The sequence below is a fragment of the Rhinolophus sinicus genome, chromosome 3 (genome assembly GCF_057876585.1).
Source record: "Rhinolophus sinicus isolate RSI-liver-muscle chromosome 3, RSI-T2T, whole genome shotgun sequence".
Classification (NCBI taxonomy): Eukaryota; Metazoa; Chordata; class Mammalia; order Chiroptera; family Rhinolophidae; genus Rhinolophus; species Rhinolophus sinicus.
Window position 1 is genome coordinate 76,364,749 of NC_142503.1, and position 20,287 is coordinate 76,385,035.

Sequence of the window (20,287 nt, forward strand, 5' to 3'; positions counted from 1 at the left end):
TCGAATTTGCACTGGAACAAAAGAAGGATCAAGGTTTGTGGATTGTGGAGAAACAGAGTGAGATAGCACCAAGTTTCTGACTGTGAGGGATAAGGAGGAAAAAAGTCCCAAGTAGATGAATGGAAATCCCTAAACCCAATCAGCTGGAACTGTTATTTGTCCATCCAGGAAGATTCTATAGCTATCAGGGTCATATAGATGTATACCTATAAGTCCTGCAAGTTTTAGACTGTAACACTAGTGTTGTATACACTTATTCTTAGTTCTGTCCCAGCAACTTTCTAGGCTCTAGATATAAAAAAATATTAAGACATAGTCCTGACTTTCAAGGAACTCATGGTTTATTTGCATTAATGTTTCCAAAACCAAATCATAGTGATCAACAGAGGCACCTGTAAAACCATGTAGGTTCTCTGGCCCTGTAGCAAGCAGGCTTAGTACAACAGAATCTCCAGAGGAACCTAAGAATCATATTTAATAAGTGACCCAGGTGATTCTTCTGATCAGGAAATTTTATGAATTACCAATCTATAGAATATTGATGTTGGGCCCCTAATAATTTATTTTAGAATGAGACATCTCATGCTAATGGTGAATATCTAAACAAGTAAGAACAAACAACAACTTTAAACATTGAGTGTCATCTTTCCATTATCTTTTTTGAATTAAGGATTCTGTTGAACGTCACCTGAAGCTGTTGGTCCTCTACTATCTATAAGGTGATAAGATATTACATTGGATAGTGTTTGGTCCATGTGGACCCTACTTTCTAAATAGGCACCAAGAAAAATGTGGAAGGACATGCTCGTCATCTTTGCATTACCTTGAAACACCCTAATTTTTCTCAGGGCAACCTGGTTTTTATTCTAACAGCCATGAATTCCATCATGTTTTTTATTTGCCTGAAAATGTAACGGGCTCTCTCTTTTATCTGATATCCTAAATTCTATTGAATGTTCTTTTTTCATTAGCCATGTTCTTCATGGTTTTGTTGACATTGGCCATATCCTCCTTTAATTTTTGTTTTCAGAATCAAATCCTAAGATTTTTAGTTTTTCTATATAAGGGTTCTCAACTCTTTACTCATTTATTGCCTTCTTGGGACCTTTATCATGGATATTGTACACCAGACAGGATTTATGTGCACAAAGCATAGTATGTTTTGTTTTGGTATTGACAGTCTGCTTTAGAATGCTCAACATTTAGATCTCATCAGTACACAGGGCCACTGTCTTCAGGTCAACAGTGACCCCTCAGGTCAATTTCCTGAGTCAGAACTCTCAGTTCTTTTACTGTCTCCTGTCCTTTTTCCAAGCATCAGATGGTGGAATTCCTGGAAGCTCTGCCCTAGGCTCCCTTCCCTCTCTTTGGGCAGTATCCTCCACTCCGTGGCCTCAGTTAACATGTTTTTCAAATTTACAAGGTCTGACAATTAAGTTCACAAACTTGTTACAATGATGTTGTTAACCTTTTTTGATATCAGAGGGATTATTCATTATGAATTTGTACCAACTGGACAAACAGTTAACCAAGTTTACTATTTGGAAGTGCTGAAAAGGCTGCGTGAAAAAGTTAGACGACCTGAACTTTTCGCCAACAATTCATGGCTCTTATATCACAACAATGCACCAGCTCACACAGCACTGTCTATGAGGGAGTTTTTAGCCAGTCAACAAATAACTATATTGGAACACCCTCCTTACTCACCTGATCTGGCCCCCAATGACTTCTTTCTTTACCCGAAGATAAAGGAAGTATTGAAAGGAAGACATTTTGATGACATTCAGGACCTAAAGGGTAATAATACAATGACAGCTCTGATGGCCATTCCAGAAAGAGTTCCAAAACTGCTTTGAAGGGTGGACTAGGCACTGGTGTCGGTGCATAGCTTCCCAAGGGGAGTACTTCGCAGGTGACCGTAGTGATATTCAGCAATGAGGCATGGAGCACTTTTTCTAGGATGAGTTCGTGAACTTAGTTGTCCAACCTCGTACATCTTAATCCAAATTCTCTCTCCTGAGTTTTAGATACATTATCAAACTGCTCATCTGACATCTTTACTTAGGTGGTTTTTCAGATATTTCTAACTCAGCTGCCACACACTGAATTTTTTTTATCTCCTCCATCCCCGGATCTCTCTCTCCCAGGGTTCCTTTTTTCAGAAAATGTCATTCCAACCCAGTTGCTCAAACCAGAATCTTGAAGGCCATCGGTGACTCTATACTTATCTCCTACATCTAGTAACTGAGTGCTTTAATTCTGCTTCTTAAATAGATCTCTGATCACTGCTCCTCCTTTCGTTCCCAGTCCAGGCCACCGTCATACCTGCTGTTCTGCAGAACTTTGTCTTACTTGTCTCCCAACTTCCAGTCATAATCCATTCTTCACCCTGCAACCATAGGAATCTATTACGGCTACACATTATAATTATTCCTTTCCATACCTGAAAACCCTTAGTATGGCACATAATCTTGCATGATCTGGCCCCTACCCATTTCTCTAGCCTCATCTTGTAACCCTCTCCTTGTTACTCTGTATTTCAGGCCCAGGGGCCCTTGCACATGCTGTTCAAGCTGCCTGAAATGCTTTATTGTTCCTGCCCCACCACTTTTAGATACTCCTTCATCATTTATCCCAACTTAAAAATTATTTCCTCAGCCTTTTTCTTAATCCTCCTCAGTCCACTTGTTATATTGCCCTTTACTTCTACACAATCCAGCACAGTTTACTTGTTTAATATGTATCTTTGCTCTAATCTAAGCTCCATCAAGACAGTGACTATTCACTGATACGTACCTATTCACTGCTATGTATTTTTGCATCATTATGGGTGGGTGAAGGAAAATCCTCCTAAATGTGGTTTGGATTTTCCTTAACCAAATTAATTTTCACTTACCTACATTCATCTGTCATTTCTGCTAATCATAAAAATGTATATGAATCTTCCTATATAGTTAAATCCCCTTACCTGGAATTCTTGGCCCAAAATAGAACTTTGTCTGTTTTGTAAACTTGTAGATTGCTCTACATATTGACCCTTCTAGATTATTTGCAAAAATATTAAATGTACAGGTTCTGTCAGATTAATGACCTGATTTATTAGACTTAACAGTATCTAAGAATTGTCTATTTCTAGTCATCCTCCTTTTTTCTGTCTGAGCCACTTCTCTGTGACCAAACAGTATGCCCATTCCCACAATGATTAATATTGATGATGAATAATATTTTGAATAGCCTCCATGTGCATTTTTATTTTTGTTTACTCCCTCACTATTTGCTTCGCTTATTGTTTTTACTTCCCCTTCCGTTATGTCTTTCCCTTTCCTTTCTCTTCATTTTCCTCCTTGCCTTCCTACTGTTAACCATGTGACCCTGTTGAGCATACCCAGTGGTGGGAACCAAGGGCAAAGAAAATACTACGCCCTAGTGTAGTTGATAGTTGACACTTGTGAGTATCAAAGAAAAGTAAGGAAATTTTTTAAAAAACATAAATATGTTTTATAGAACTTAATGACAAGTTGAACAGATCATTATTTTTCATTAAAAAAATAAGCTTTGTTTCATGCAGTTTCATTTAGAAGTTTCAGTATTCCTAAGGATAAGTATTCAGCAGATAAAAAAGTATTAAAGTAGTTAGGCCACTGTGTGCAACAATGAAGAGTGTTTATGAAGTCCTAATAATAAAAATAAGTTACTTTTTCTACTTATATTCAGGAAGACCTAGTGTTAAAAAATAGTTTTCATCGTTGGCAGGATACAGTGTATGTGCAGTAAATAGTGTGTAATGCTCATTTCACTCAGTAAGGGAAGGGGTGGAGGGTGGAGAAGCTGGCAGAAAATGGAATGGTTGTCAGTTATACTTTTTAAATGTATTACACAAAAGTCTTTTACAACAGTTTTGTAGCTCATAAATCTAAAGACAAATTTAAACCATGTATTCTCATTCTTTGAGATTTTTTTCCCTGATATTTAAGTTATAAACTTGATACTGGTTTGTTTTATTTTAGATTGTTGTCTTTTTCCTCTTGCCCTTTTTAAATTAGGGGGACTACAGGCCATTGCAGAATTATTGCAAGTGGACTGTGAAATGTATGGGCTTACTAATGACCACTACAGTATTACATTAAGACGATATGCTGGAATGGCTTTGACAAACTTGACTTTTGGAGATGTCGCCAACAAGGTACGTTTTGTAAGGTCCATCTCGTAAGACGTCTCAGGTATGAGTCAGTTTACGTTTGTACAAACTACTTTTCACTGACTTTCTTTTTGTCATTCTCCTATTAAACACTGACCAATAAAAACCTGTACTTCACATCCCACTGTTTATCCATATTCATTTGGTTATCTGATGACTAAACAAAGGCAAAAGATGGAAAACAGTGGCGGATTTATGTAATCTCATTTAAAACACTGTTTCTGGGAATGAGAGCAAAAAATGGGAAAATCCTGATGACCTGTGCAGGGGTGACACACATATTGGTTGCATCCAAATAAGAGACCTTACTTTAAAACCCTTTGCTTCTCCTTTCTTGTCAGATAGCAAAGGATTTGGAGGGTATTTGTCTTTCATTTATGTAATCTGATTCTAAATCTTTTATGGGTGAATTATTAGCTGTAATTAAAATGAGACAATAAAAACTGAATTTGAAGTTTAGTAGTCAAAAATAAAGCACAGCTTCAGGTTGCCTTGTTCTTGACCCTCTTTTCCGTGTCTGATTTTACAGGCTACACTATGCTCTATGAAAGGCTGCATGAGAGCACTGGTGGCCCAACTGAAATCTGAAAGTGAGGACCTACAGCAGGTACTCCTTAGAATTTCAGATGTTTTTCTAGGATGTCAGTGGGTTCCTATCCTGATTTAAATTAATTTAAGCTGTGGCTCAGTATTTAGTATCTCATGTTTAAATTATGGTTACATTAACACCAGAATAAAGGAAAATAATTATATTGTAGGAATATCTTTTGGCACCATACTAACATTTAGAAGGAATTTCTTTATTAATAGCTTTCTACTCTTACCTTTAGCATTAAAAACAAAAAAGCAACTATTATAAGCCATTTTATATACAAATTATTCTAAAAATTGATTCATTTACAGGTTATTGCAAGTGTTCTGAGGAATTTGTCTTGGCGAGCAGATGTGAATAGTAAAAAGACATTGCGCGAAGTTGGAAGTGTGAAAGCATTGATGGAATGTGCTTTGGAAGTTAAAAAGGTACCTTTGAAAACATTTAATACTGTAATATGGATTTTATCTTTGGATACTTTTTTGCTGCCTTCTCCCACCCTTGAGGTTCCCTAATTTCTGACCTGTTTCTCTCACTAATCCTTAGTCTAGACTTCTCCAAACTCCTTAAGTATAAAGATAGAGGAGATTGCGTGTTGGCCTAGTGTGAGTCAGGGTTTCCCAGACTCAGCACTGTTGATATCGTGGACCAGATAATTCCTTGTTTGGGGTGCTAACCTGTGCCTTGTAGGAGGTGTAGCCATTGTCCATTAAATTTCAATAAACCCTCCCCTCAGTCGTGACAGTCAGAAATGTCTCCGGATATCAAATATCCCCCAGGAGGCAAGAGGGACAGAATCACCCCCAGTTAAGAATCATCTGGAAAACGCAAGAAAATCAACTGAAAAATTATTAGAAATAGGTAATGTATTTAACCAAATAACATTTGGTTATAAAGATAATATTCAAATATATTTAAGGTCTACATAAAGATACCTTTAAAATGCTACTGAATTGGAAGAACACTATACTGACGCTACAGAAAAGAAGACATTTGAATGGCCAATAAGCACTTGAAAAGATACTCAACAACATTAGTTATCAGGGAAATACAAATTAAATGTGCAGTGAGATACCATTACACATATTTGTTAAAATTTTAAAAACTGACTAAGTGTAGTCAAGGATGTTGAGCAGCTGGAATTCTCATGCTCTGCTGGTGGGAATGGAAAACGGGGTAACCACTTTGGAGAACATTTGTCAGTGTTTTGAAGTTAAACCTACACCTAACTTACTACCCAGCCAGTCTACTCCTAAGTATTTACCTGAGAGGAACAAAGATCTATGTCCCCACAAGGACTTGCACACAGATGTTCACAACGATATTATTTGTGATCGCCGAAAACGAGAAATGGCTCTCATGTTCATCAACAGGGAAACGGGCAAACAAATTGTGGAATATCACACTGGAATACTGTTGGGCTATAAAAAGAATGAACTATTGATACATGCAATAATCTATACTGACAGAAAACAGATCACTAGTTGCCTGGGGTTAGGGGTGGATTATAAGGGACACTAGGAAATTTGGGAGGATGAAATAAATGTTTGTTATCTTGATTGAAGTGATGATGGTTTCATGAGTGTACACATCAAAAGGGATCAAATTGCACACTTGAAATATGTGCAGTTTATTACTCTCTAGTTCTACCTCAATAAAATTAGACCAAAACAGTTAGTACTGTGCACACTTTAAGACTCCTAATCTAATCAAACATGTATATTTTCAGAAAAATCTAATGTGTTTGTATATATTATGGGAACTTGTACTGCTGTTGAATCGTTCATGATTTTATTATCTCTCACGGACCTCAGAGATTTACATACAGACTAATTGTTACAAACCAAGAAAGCTAGATTAAAAAAACCACATCCTACTGGGGAAGGTAAAAGAAGACCGTAATAACTGGAAAGACATACCCTATTCTTATAAAAGAGGAGTGGTATTTTAAAAATCATTTCTCCCTAAATTCATATGTAAATTTTTAATGTAAGTCCAATCTTGGAAAAACTAGCCAACCAGAAATCTGTAATACCCAATTCTGGTTTGGGCCTGCTTCTGGTTGGCAGTATTAGAATTTATCTGTTCCCTCTTGTTCTTCATTCAATGCAACAGTCATTCTCTTTGTCGTTTTAATTCATCGTCTTTTCCTTCTCAACATCCTTTACTACTAATGACCAGGAGAATCAGAACTGATTAGTCAAATCAGAATTTGATTAATTTCAGGTGGCAACAATCTTTCCTTTAGAGTACTTTGTTTCATGTATGGTTTTGCATCTCCCCAACCCCCAAGAAAATTGTTAGCACCTTCAAAGCAGGTACCAGTTTGTTATGTTTGTATCCTCTGGAGTACCTCTAATTGTGATGGGCATAGAGTAGATTTCTAATGGATGTTTATTCCTTGATTGTTTGTAGTAAGAGGAAAGACTGGCATCAGGATCATGGCTGGTTTTGACCAAATATCCTTAATTGTACATGCAGAGTATTTCTGTGGCAATTACAGTTTGACAGTTTCCAGCAAGATCTAGTTTTTGTAATTACTTTGTTTCTTTGGGAATTTTAAGAATTGGAGTTTTTCCACTGTGCTTTCATTTTAATAAGGTATATTGTTCCTCTGAAATCAACTACATATAAATACATATGTGGTTTTTATACAAACAGAATATTCTACATACTGCTCTGCAACTTGCTCTTTTCATTTAATAGCATTTCTTAGATATCTTTCCATATCAACATATAGAGGTTTTTTTGTAGTTTCTATTATCCTGAAAATGTTAGCTTTTCATAATGCACTTCAGTTCTGTTTTATATTCTAATATAAGCTCTGGTAAGATATGTGTGAACCATCTAAACACTTAGAATAATTTTCATAAAGGTCACTAGTTTAATACTATGTCCTGTTTGTTTATGGGGATATCACTGACTTACATTCCATTTGAAATTTTATGAAAGTTTTTCTAAATGGGGAATTCCTAATACTTTACCAATGAGGGGTGAACAGCAGGTGATATTTAAAAAAAATAAAATAACGTGTTCCATAGAAGTAAACATGGAGGTTATAAGACACAAATTCCAACTCTAAGTAGAGTTGTTTCTTAATAGGAATCATTTCTTTCTTAATAGGAATCAACCCTCAAAAGCGTATTGAGTGCCTTATGGAATTTGTCAGCACATTGCACTGAGAATAAAGCTGATATATGTGCGGTAGATGGTGCACTTGCATTTTTGGTTGGCACTCTCACTTACCGGAGCCAGACAAATACTTTAGCCATTATTGAAAGTGGAGGTGGGATATTACGGAATGTGTCCAGCTTGATAGCTACAAATGAAGACCACAGGTAAATACACAGTTTTATGTTGCTTATAAATGAATTAGTGTAGAATTCATTCCCTCAGAAAGACCCATTTGTAAGCAGTGTTTTGTGTAATTCTACACAAAAGTTCTAAGCCAAATTTTATTTATTGTGGTGAAAAGATAACTGTTCATGCCTAATTCACTTATTAGTGTATTTATTTTAATAAAAGTTCATAGTATCATAAAGATGTCCAGAAATAAACAAATGATAGGTGAGAGGTATAACTCATGTGTAGAGGAAAAAATTCAAGTCGTGAAAACAAAAATAAAATCTGTGGATATGATCCAGAGAGTACAGTGGTTTACATTTTTCTAATGGTGTCTTAACATCAATATTATTATTAAGCCAACAGCCATTCATCAAATCTACTAGAGCTGTGAAACCTAAGGGAGCACTTCAGATACAGGGCACACATTTCTGAACTTGCTCTCCGTATTATGTCAACAAAAATGTGGATGTCTTCCACAGCATATTCATTTGTTCAGTCTTGTTCCTCTCTCCTTTTCAAAAGGACAAGGTGGTACTTTTAGTAAAAGAACTTGTAAAGAATGTAAATATCTTTTAAGTTTTTGATGCACAAACTACAAGCCTTGTAGCCTTTCTGCTATGCAAAGACGACTTCTTAAACTCAGTAAGCACTCGGGTGTCTATGCGACCGCTGAGAGAGGACCGTGTTAAAGCTTTCTGTACACCCTGGCCAATCAGTTTTAAAACCCACTGAAGTTGAGTATTTGTCATTGAACTTCAGCCTTCCCTGCATTAAACAGTTGTAGCTCTTCAAGTTCCAGAGTTCAGTACCCTGATTCTCAACCTTTGTTTTCATAGTTACCTTTAAATGCTCTGAAAACCTTCCTTTTGCTTTATTTTTAGAAATAATGATGACACACACTATTTGTCAGAGAGCACTTGGCAGTATCACAAAATCAAGCCAGAGATACAGAGATTACTCTAAGTGGGTGTGCTGATCTAGGCACTTACAGTGCTCCTTGACTACGTAAAGATCTAGCAATTGATTAAATTACCACAAAGTCCCTGTTCGGCACAAGGTTTCATGATACATTTATAGTCCTTAAATTGGGAAGCTGTCACCATGTAAATAAAGTAAATGTATCTGCTCAACAAAAATGTGAAAAGCTATCAGGTCAGAATAGGAAATGCAGAATGGATAAAAATTGACACTTGCACTTCTAGTCTGGCAGATGAGTACTTTAAAATATAAACCTTAATGAAGAACAAATGGAGATATAGAATGCTTAGAATGTATAGTATAATTGAGTACAATTTTATTATGCATTTTGTTAATAAGTTTTAGTAGTTATCTTTAGATTTAAAATTGTTTTCTATGCTTTTATTTGTTGTTAGTAGAAACATATTTTGACCTTAATTTTGTGATGTTTATTTACATTTCAGGCAAATCTTGAGAGAGAACAACTGCTTGCAAACTTTACTACAACACTTAAAATCTCACAGTTTGACAATAGTCAGTAATGCATGCGGAACCTTGTGGAATCTCTCAGCAAGAAACCCGAAAGACCAGGAGGCATTATGGGACATGGGAGCAGTCAGCATGCTCAAGAACCTCATTCATTCAAAGCACAAAATGATTGCTATGGGAAGTGCTGCAGCTTTACGGAATCTCATGGCAAATAGACCTGCAAAGTATAAGGATGCCAATATTATGTCTCCTGGTTCAAGCTTGCCATCTCTTCATGTCAGGAAACAGAAAGCCCTAGAAGCAGAATTAGATGCTCAGCATTTATCAGAAACTTTTGACAATATTGACAATTTAAGTCCCAAGGCATCTCATCGTAGTAAGCAAAGACACAAGCAAAATCTCTACAGTGACTATGTTTTTGATACCAATCGACATGATGATAACAGGTCAGACAATTTCAATACTGGAAACATGACTGTCCTTTCACCATATTTAAATACTACAGTGTTGCCCAGCTCCTCTTCATCAAGGGGGAGTTTAGATAGTTCTCGGTCTGAAAAAGACAGAAGTTTAGAGAGAGAGCGAGGAATGAGCCTAGGCACCTACCACCCAGCCACAGAAAATCCAGGAACCTCTTCAAAGCGAGGCTTGCAGATATCCACCACTGCAGCCCAGATTGCTAAAGTCATGGAAGAAGTGTCAGCCATTCACACCTCCCAGGAAGACAGAAGCTCTGGGTCTGCCACCGAATTACACTGTGGGGCAGAGGAGAGGAATGCACTAAGAAGAAGCTCTACTGCCCACACACATTCAAACACTTACAACTTCACTAAGTCAGAGAATTCAAATAGGACATGTCCTATGCCTTATGCCAAATTGGAATATAAGAGATCTTCAAATGATAGTTTAAATAGTGTCAGTAGTAGTGACGGTTATGGTAAAAGAGGTCAAATGAAACCTTCAATTGAATCCTATTCTGAAGATGATGAAAGTAAATTTTGCAGCTATGGTCAATATCCAGCTGACCTAGCCCATAAAATACACAGTGCAAATCATATGGATGATAATGATGGAGAACTAGATACGCCTATAAATTATAGTCTTAAATATTCAGATGAGCAATTGAACTCTGGAAGGCAAAGTCCTTCACAAAATGAAAGATGGGCAAGACCCAAACATATAATAGAAGATGAAATGAAACAGAGTGAGCAAAGACAATCCAGGAGTCAAAGCACAACTTACCCCGGATATACTGAGAGCACTGACGATAAACACCTCAAGTTCCAGCCACATTTTGCACAGCAAGAATGTGTTTCCCCATATAGGTCAAGAGGAGCCAATGGTGCCGAAACAAATAGAGTAAGTTCTAATCATGGAATTAATCAAAATGTAAACCAGTCCTTGTGTCAGGAAGATGACTATGAAGATGATAAGCCAACCAACTATAGTGAGCGTTACTCTGAGGAAGAGCAGCAGGAAGAAGAAAGGCCGACAAACTACAGCATAAAATATAATGAAGAAAAACATCATGTGGATCAGCCCATTGATTACAGTTTAAAATATGCCACAGACATTCCTTCCTCACAGAAACCATCCTTTTCATTCTCGAAGAGCTCCTCCGGACAAAGCACTAAAACTGAACATGTCTCTTCAAGCAGTGAGAATACATCTACACCTTCATCTAATGCCAAGAGGCAGAATCAGCTCCACCCAAGTTCAGCACACAGCAGAAGTGGTCAGACTCAAAAAGCCAGCTCTTGCAAAGTTCCCTCTATCAACCAGGAAACAATACAGACTTACTGTGTGGAAGACACCCCGATATGTTTTTCAAGGTGTAGTTCACTATCATCTTTGTCGTCAGCTGAAGATGAAATAGGATGTGATCAGACGACACAGGAAGCAGATTCTGCTAATACGCTACAAATAGCAGAAATTAAAGAGAACAGTGGAACTAGATCCACTGAAGATTCTGTGAGTGAAGTCCCAACAGTGTCACAGCACATCAGAACCAAACCCAGCAGACTCCAGGCTTCTGGTTTAGCTTCAGAACCGACCCGGCACAAAGCTGCTGAACTTTCTTCAGGGGCCAAATCTCCATCAAAAAGTGGTGCTCAGACACCTAAAAGTCCACCAGAGCACTATGTTCAGGAGACTCCGCTCATGTTCAGCAGATGTACATCTGTCAGTTCACTTGACAGTTTTGAGAGTCGTTCAATCGCCAGCTCTGTTCAGAGTGAACCGTGCAGTGGAATGGTAAGTGGCATTATAAGCCCCAGTGACCTCCCAGATAGCCCCGGACAAACCATGCCACCAAGCAGAAGCAAAACCCCTCCTCCTCCACCTCCTCCTCAAACAACTCAAGCTAAACGAGAGGTGCCTAAAAATAATGTACCGAACACTGAAAACAGAGAAAGTGGACCTAAGCAAGCTGCTGTAAACGCTGCAGTTCAGAGGGTCCAGGTTCTTCCAGATGCTGATACTTTGTTACATTTTGCCACAGAAAGTACTCCAGATGGATTTTCTTGTTCATCGAGCCTGAGTGCTCTGAGCCTTGATGAGCCATTTATACAAAAGGATGTGGAACTACGAATAATGCCTCCAGTTCAGGAAAATGACAATGGGAATGAAACAGAATCTGAGCAGCCTGAAGAATCAAATGAAAACCAGGAAAAGGAGGTAGAAAAGCCTACTGATTCTGAAAAAGACCTATTAGATGATTCAGATGACGATGATATTGAAATTCTAGAAGAATGTATTATTTCTGCCATGCCAACAAAATCTTCACGCAAAGCCAAAAAGCCAGCCCAGAGTGCTACAAAATTACCTCCACCTGTAGCAAGGAAGCCAAGTCAACTGCCCGTGTACAAACTTCTGCCATCACAAAACAGGATACAAGCACAAAAGCACGTTAGTTTTACACCAGGAGATGATATGCCACGAGTGTATTGTGTAGAAGGGACACCTATAAACTTTTCCACAGCTACATCTCTAAGTGACCTAACAATAGAGTCCCCTCCTAATGAGTTAGCTGCTGGCGAAGGGGTTAAAGCAGGGGTACAGTCGGGTGAATTTGAAAAACGAGATACCATTCCTACAGAAGGCAGGAGTACGGATGAGGCTCAAAGAGGAAAAACCTCATCTATAACTATACCTGAACTGGATGACAGTAAAACAGAAGAAGGTGATATTCTTGCAGAATGCATTAATTCTGCTATGCCCAAAGGGAAAAGTCACAAGCCTTTCCGTGTAAAAAAGATAATGGACCAGGTCCAACAAGCGTCTATGTCTTCTTCATCTGGAACTAACAAGAACCAATTAGATGGTAAGAAAAAGAAACCTACTTCACCAGTAAAACCTATGCCCCAAAATCCTGACTATAGGACACGTGTAAAAAAAAATACAGATTCAAAAAACAATTTAAATGCTGAAAGAACTTTTTCAGACAACAAAGATTCAAAGAAACAGAACTTGAAAAATAATTCCAAGGACTTCAACGATAAGCTACCAAATAATGAAGATCGAGTCAGAGGAAGTTTTACTTTCGATTCACCTCATCATTACACGCCTATTGAAGGAACTCCATACTGTTTTTCACGAAATGACTCTTTGAGTTCTCTAGATTTTGATGATGATGATGTCGACCTTTCCAGGGAAAAGGCTGAATTAAGAAAGGGGAAAGAAAATAAGGAATCAGAAGCTAAAGTTACCAGCCAAGTAGAAATAACCTCAGGCCAACAATCAGCTAATAAGACACAAGCTGTTACCAAACATCCAGTAAGTCGAGGACAGTCAAAACCCATATTGCAGAAGCAGTCAACTTTTCCCCAGTCATCCAAAGACATACCAGACAGAGGAGCAGCAACTGATGAAAAATTACAGAATTTTGCTATTGAAAATACTCCAGTTTGCTTTTCTCGAAATTCTTCTCTAAGTTCCCTTAGTGACATTGATCAAGAAAACAACAACAAAGAAAACGAACCTATCAAAGAGACAGAGCCTTCTGCCTCACGGGCAGAACCAAAACCTCAGGCATCAGGTTATGCTCCTAAATCATTTCACGTTGAAGATACACCCGTTTGTTTCTCAAGAAACAGTTCCCTCAGTTCTCTCAGTATTGATTCTGAAGATGACCTCTTGCAGGAATGTATAAGTTCTGCAATGCCAAAAAAGAAAAAGCCTTCAAGACTCAAGGGTGATAATGAAAAGCATAGTTCCAGAAATATGGATGGCATATTAGCAGAAGATTTGACACTTGATTTGAAAGATATACAGAGACCAGATTCAGAACATGGTTTATCCCCTGATTCAGAAAATTTTGATTGGAAAGCCATTCAGGAAGGTGCAAATTCCATAGTAAGTAGTTTACATCAAGCTGCTGCTGCTGCATGTTTGTCTAGACAAGCTTCATCTGATTCAGATTCCATCCTTTCACTGAAATCAGGAATCTCTCTGGGATCACCATTTCATCTTACACCTGATCAAGAGGAAAAACCCTTTACAAGTAATAAAGGCCCACGAATTCTGAAACCTGGGGAGAAAAGCACATTGGAAGCTAAAAAGGTAGAATCTGAAAATAAAGGAATCAAAGGAGGGAAAAAAGTTTATAAGAGTTTGATTACTGGAAAAGTTCGATCTAATTCGGAAATTTCAACCCAAATGAAACAGCCCCTTCAACCAAACATGCCTTCAATCTCAAGAGGGAGGACAATGATTCACATTCCAGGAGTTCGAAATAGCTCTTCAAGTACAAGTCCAGTTTCTAAAAAAGGCCCACCCCTGAAGACTCCAGGCTCTAAAAGCCCTAGTGAAAGTCAGACAACCACCACTTCTCCTAGAGGAGCCAAGCCATCAGTGAAGTCAGAATTAAGTCCTGTTACCAGGCAGACATCCCAACAGGCTGGGTCAAATAAAGGGCCTTCTAGATCAGGATCTAGAGATTCCACTCCTTCAAGACCTGCCCAGCAGCCATTAAGTAGACCTATGCAATCTCCAGGGCGAAACTCAATTTCCCCTGGTAGAAATGGAATAAGCCCTCCTAACAAATTATCTCAACTGCCAAGGACATCATCCCCTAGTACTGCTTCAACTAAGTCCTCGGGTTCTGGGAAAATGTCATACACATCTCCAGGCAGACAGATGAGCCAGCAGAACCTTACCAAACAAACTGGTTTATCCAAGAATGGCAGTAGTATCCCAAGAAGTGAGTCTGCCTCCAAAGGACTAAATCAGATGAATAATAGCAATGGAGCCAATAAAAAGGTAGAACTTTCTAGAATGTCTTCAACTAAATCAAGTGGAAGTGAATCTGATAGGTCAGAGAGACCCGTATTAGTACGCCAGTCAACTTTCATCAAAGAAGCTCCAAGCCCAACCCTGAGGAGAAAATTGGAGGAATCTGCTTCATTCGAATCTCTTTCTCCATCTTCTAGACCAGATTCTCCCACTAGGTCCCAGGCACAGACTCCAGTTTTAAGTCCTTCCCTTCCTGATATGTCTCTATCGACACCATCTGTTCTGGCTGGTGGATGGCGAAAACTTCCACCTAATCTCAGTCCCACCATTGAGTGTAATGATGGGAGACCAGCAAAGCGCCATGACATAGCACGTTCCCATTCTGAAAGTCCTTCCAGACTCCCGATCAATAGGTCAGGAACCTGGAAACGTGAGCACAGCAAACATTCATCATCCCTTCCTCGAGTGAGCACTTGGAGAAGAACTGGAAGTTCATCCTCAATTCTTTCTGCTTCATCAGAATCCAGTGAAAAAGCAAAAAGTGAGGATGAAAAACATGTGAACTGTATTTCAGGAACCAAACAAACTAAAGAAAACCAAGTATCCACAAAGGGAACATGGAGAAAAATAAAAGAAAGTGAAATTTCTCCCACAAGTAGTACTTCTCAGACCTCTTCCTCAGGTGCTGCAAATGGTGCTGAATCAAAGACTCTAATTTATCAAATGGCACCTGCTGTTTCTAAAACAGAGGACGTTTGGGTGAGAATTGAGGACTGTCCTATTAACAACCCTAGGTCTGGAAGGTCTCCCACAGGAAATACTCCCCCAGTGATTGACAGTGTTTCAGAAAAGGGAAATCCAAACATTAAAGATTCAAAAGATAATCAGGGAAAACAAAATGTGGGTAACGGCAGTGGTCCTGTACGCACCGTGGGTTTGGAAAACCGCCTGAACTCCTTTATTCAGGTAGACGCCCCAGATCAAAACGGAATGGAAGCAAAACCAGGACAAAGTAATCCTGGCCCCGTGTCAGAGACCAATGAGAGTTCCATAAGTGAGCGTACCCCGTTTGGTTCTAGCAGCTCAAGCAAACACAGCTCACCTAGTGGGACTGTTGCTGCCAGAGTGACTCCTTTCAATTACAACCCAAGCCCTCGGAAAAGCAGCGCAGATAGCACTTCAGCTCGGCCATCTCAGATCCCTACGCCAGTGAATAACACAAAGAAACGAGATTCAAAAACTGACAGCACAGAATCCAGTGGAACTCAAAGTCCTAAGCGCCATTCTGGGTCTTACCTTGTGACATCAGTTTGAAAGAGCTGGAATAATGAAACTAAGCAAAGTATGTGTTAATTACAACTGCTATGTAGAAATTTTGTTTCAAATGAAACTTTAAAAGACTGAAAAGTTTTGTACATAGGTTTGATTCTTGTTAGAGGGGTTTTGTTCTGGAAGCCATATTTGAATAGTATACTTTGTCTTCACTGGTCATATTTTGGGAGGCACTCTTATAGTTAGGAAGAAAATAGTAAAGCCAAGTATATTTGTACAGTATGTTTTACATGTATTTAAGTAGCACCCCATCCCATCATCCTTTAATTATTGCTTGTCTTAAAGTAATGAACACTGCAGATAGAAGATATGATATATTGTATGATTTATTGCTGTTATCAATCAATTCTAGGTTATAAACTGACTAAACTTACATCAGGGAGAAATTGGTATTTATGCAAAAAACCATTCTGTTTTAGTCCTTGTGAATCCATCTAACATCATAATTAATCATGTGGCTGTGAAATTCACAGTAATATGGTTCGCGATGAACAAGTTTACCCAGCCTGCTTTGCTTTACTGCATGAATGAAACTGATGGTTCAATAAACAGTTCTGTGGTCACATGGTGTGCATATAGATAGCTACAGTGTAACAATTTACACTCTTCTGTGCTCAATACAAAAAAAAAAATCTGTGTTAACTGTAAAACATTGAATGAAACTATTTTATCTGAACTAGATTTTATCTGAAAGTAGGTAGAATTTTTGCTATGCTGTAACTTGTATATTCTGGTATTTGAGGTGAGATGGCTGCTCTTTTATTAATGAGACCTGAATTGTGTCTCAACAGAAACTAAATGAACATTTCAGAATAAATTATTGCTGTATGTAAACTGTTACTGAAATTGGTATTTGTTTGAAGGGTCTTATTTCACATTTGTATTAATTGTCAGAAGAGCCTCTTAAAAGCTTATATGATTTTTTTTCAATTTCTATGCATTAAGAGTAAAATTCCTCCTACTGTAATAAAAACAATTGAAGCTGACTGTTGGTATTTAACCATTCCATGCAATGGCACTTAATCATTCCTGAAATTTATTTTTCTTACATGTGATTAGCACTTCCTAATGTTTAGTATTTTTCCACTTGTACATTTTTTTCCTTACTCCATTGGAGCTGTTTGAAAACACATTCATTTAATAGCAATGTAAACTGCCTCGCACAGACTAGGCATTGAACATAATAGGCCCACATGGACTATTTCTTTTATCTTAATAGAATTCTGTACTTGAAAAATTAAGTGATTATTCTTAGGTATAAGTAATCTCTTCCAGGATCTTAGAATGTAACTATCTTGTCCCTTCATCTTTCCCTGTTGCTACCTAGTCTGGAATGAACACCTTTTGTCACTCTGTTATGGTAAAATTCCAGCGAGCAAGTGTAATCAGCACTTTGCCACATGCAGCAAATGCAGATCACATGGAATGTCAAAGGTAGATGTAATAACATTAGGATAGTCAAAAAACTAAAACCCCTGCCTGTTCTAGAAAAGTTTGTTTTTAATGGGTAGAGTTATGGGGTATGTGTTCACGTGCCCTCTTCCCTCACATGGCAGGAAAAATCCTGCTTCATGAAGGAAGATAAAGTGACACATTTATTAACAACTGGAATTTAATATCTCTTCCCAGAATTTGTTCAAAAGATCAGAGGATGAGGATGATGATAAATACATTTGTCGAATAAATGAAAATTTATTTTTAATAATTCATGCATTCGGCATTTGTAGAAAGAAAAAGATACTTAGGTATGGCGGGCGCTGGGAAAGGGTGAGGAGGAGTAAGTACGTCTGTCTTGTGCCCCTGAAATCACATCAGGTAGTTAATTATCTACCTTTTCCCCGTGTTTGTCATGGGTAGTGAGGCAGATTTTTTTTTTAAACTAAAATGCCAATAAAGTGCTATGATTTGAAGTAGGGCATTTTACTCCATAACCCATACACTTTCCACGGCACCCCTTTGCAAACACCTCAATTTACTGATCTTTGGAGTATATCTACATTTAAATTTTTGTCAAATTTTATCTGAATGAAATGGTTTGTGAATGATAATACTAATTTATTATATTTATATTTTTCTCAGTCTGCTTTGTACAACAGGATTACTTGCATATAGGTCATATTTCTTTCCTCTTAGTCGTGATTTTCTATTTTTTTCTGAATTTCACTTCAGTTTTGATAAACCACTCCAAATATTTTTATGGAATGAGGTGGGGTGTAGCCAATTAGGATAAAATTGCTCTTTCCAGGTAAGGAAAAAAATGCCTTTTTTAAGTAAGAAAAAATATTATCAGTGCTGGAAATGAAAAAAGGGTGCCTTCCACATGCCAGAAAACTCAGAAATTTCTGTAGGCAGCACCTACTGGGAGAAGCACCAGTCTACATTGCCCGTTGAGGGAAGAGTTGCTCTGTAAGACGCTCTAGTTAGAGAATTAGTAAAGGAGCAAATCTCAGTTCTACTTTTAGAAGTTCACGGGGTGCTGCCATAACAGATAGCAGGCCAAATATTCCCAGTTTTTGTTTATCATTTCCAAATGGCATATTGGCTCAGTGTTGGGGATTAGTTGTGATGCCTGTTAAAGAGAAGTAGGGAGCAGTGCTCTATCCAGCTGTGGACTGGAGCAAACAACTTCCTGAGGCAGTTTTAAACTAGAGTGCATTTAAATCATCAGCAGTGCTTATAAAGACACAGCTGGGCCACACTCCCCTAGTTTCTGATTGTGAGTGGAGCCCAAGAAGTTGCAGTTCTAACAGTTTGGCAGGTGATGCAGCTGCTTTGGAATCACACTTTGAGAACTACTGCCCTAAGTTATGACAAGGGAGCTCCTTGAGTGATTGCCTTCAGTTCTAGCTGTTCGTCCTCTGGACAACTGAACCTTTAATCTGACAATGTATACCAACAAATAAACTTCTCTCTCTTTAGGCATAAAAGATTTGAATTCAGCTACACAATCTGATAGAGTCCATCTCAACTCCCAAAAGTGGACAAATTTACCAGACCTGCCTGAACAGGTAATTCTAAAGATAATGACGCTCTGAAGGATCAGCTAACATTTTCTTTGAAAAGTTACTGTAAAGGCAATAATTTCAGCAAATGTCTAATTTGCATTTGCAATAAGAAGAGACTATACAAAGGAACTTTGCAATGAAGGAAGACTGATTTCAGGTGAAAGGAAAATGTGCCCAATTTGTTAATAAATAGTAGGAGTGATTAACAACCAATTAACTATGGCAAATCAGATTGGTATTTAAGAACAAACTTTACAAGTTACCTGGGCAGTAAAAGGAATGTTAATGAGAGGGAAATAAGGAAATAAAAGATAAACTCATAAGGATCAAATAGTGCCATAAGTGCTGTCAAAAAAAATTGTAAAATACAGATCACGTTACCACAAGGTTAGGTGAAGGGAGGAATCTGTTACTTAGAATGGGAGCCAGTTGCACTATATCTGAATTTATGTTGTCACTGGGTTTCTTTGTATCTATGATAGGAAAAGAACACAGTGCCAGAAATGCAAAATAAATTGCCAAGAGATTTGAGTAGTCAGATCGTTGAAATTTACCAAACAAATAATTTTTCAAAAGTTATGGTGGCTGAAATAGAGTATACAAATTATTTTTTAATTTCTAATAAGCATATATCCCTCATATTATACCGACTGTAAAATACTGCTTTGTAGTGTTGAAACCTATGGACTTTGACTTCTGTAAACACCAGGTCATTTTCTCGCCATTACCCTCACTCTGTTATGTGGTCTATAAAACTATATTCTGGTTTTTGTTAGGCCATTGATACTTCCGTCAACCTGTATGTTCTATGTGTATAATATTGTTCTTGGTGCTAAATACACTTTCTTTCCTCTGATATTCAGTATAATTCTTTATATTTGTGACTATTCACTTATTTTCTTCAAGTTATGTGATTGTTACTATTTTTAAATTAAAAATACTCATAATGCGTACTAATGAAGGTGACCATTGAATATAAAGCAACATTGGTGAAAAATAACTATTTAGAACTATTCCAAATATTAACCTGCCCCACCTACACCACCTTTTGGAATCCAAACACTTAGCCTCACTGGTCACTGAACCACATACCCAGTCTTTCCCCTTGGCCTAGGGAAGACTCATCAACAACTGACC

The 20,287-nt window shown here is 37.9% G+C and overlaps 1 protein-coding gene across 18 annotated transcripts in view; it reads left to right on the forward strand.

Moving 5' to 3' along the window:
* The window catches only part of APC (APC regulator of Wnt signaling pathway), a 286,846-nt gene extending 266,840 nt beyond the window's left edge, over nucleotides 1-20,006 (forward strand). For all 18 annotated transcript variants that reach the window (XM_074328601.2, XM_019727779.3, XM_019727781.3 and 15 more), the window contains 5 exons: nucleotides 4,044-4,183; nucleotides 4,728-4,805; nucleotides 5,102-5,218; nucleotides 7,914-8,128; nucleotides 9,557-20,006. In XM_074328601.2, coding sequence (XP_074184702.2) covers nucleotides 4,044-4,183; nucleotides 4,728-4,805; nucleotides 5,102-5,218; nucleotides 7,914-8,128; nucleotides 9,557-16,127 — 7,121 coding nt within the window. In that variant the 3' untranslated portion in view covers nucleotides 16,128-20,006. The remainder of the gene's footprint in view (nucleotides 1-4,043; nucleotides 4,184-4,727; nucleotides 4,806-5,101; nucleotides 5,219-7,913; nucleotides 8,129-9,556) is intronic.
* The last annotated feature ends 281 nt before the right edge of the window (nucleotides 20,007-20,287 follow it).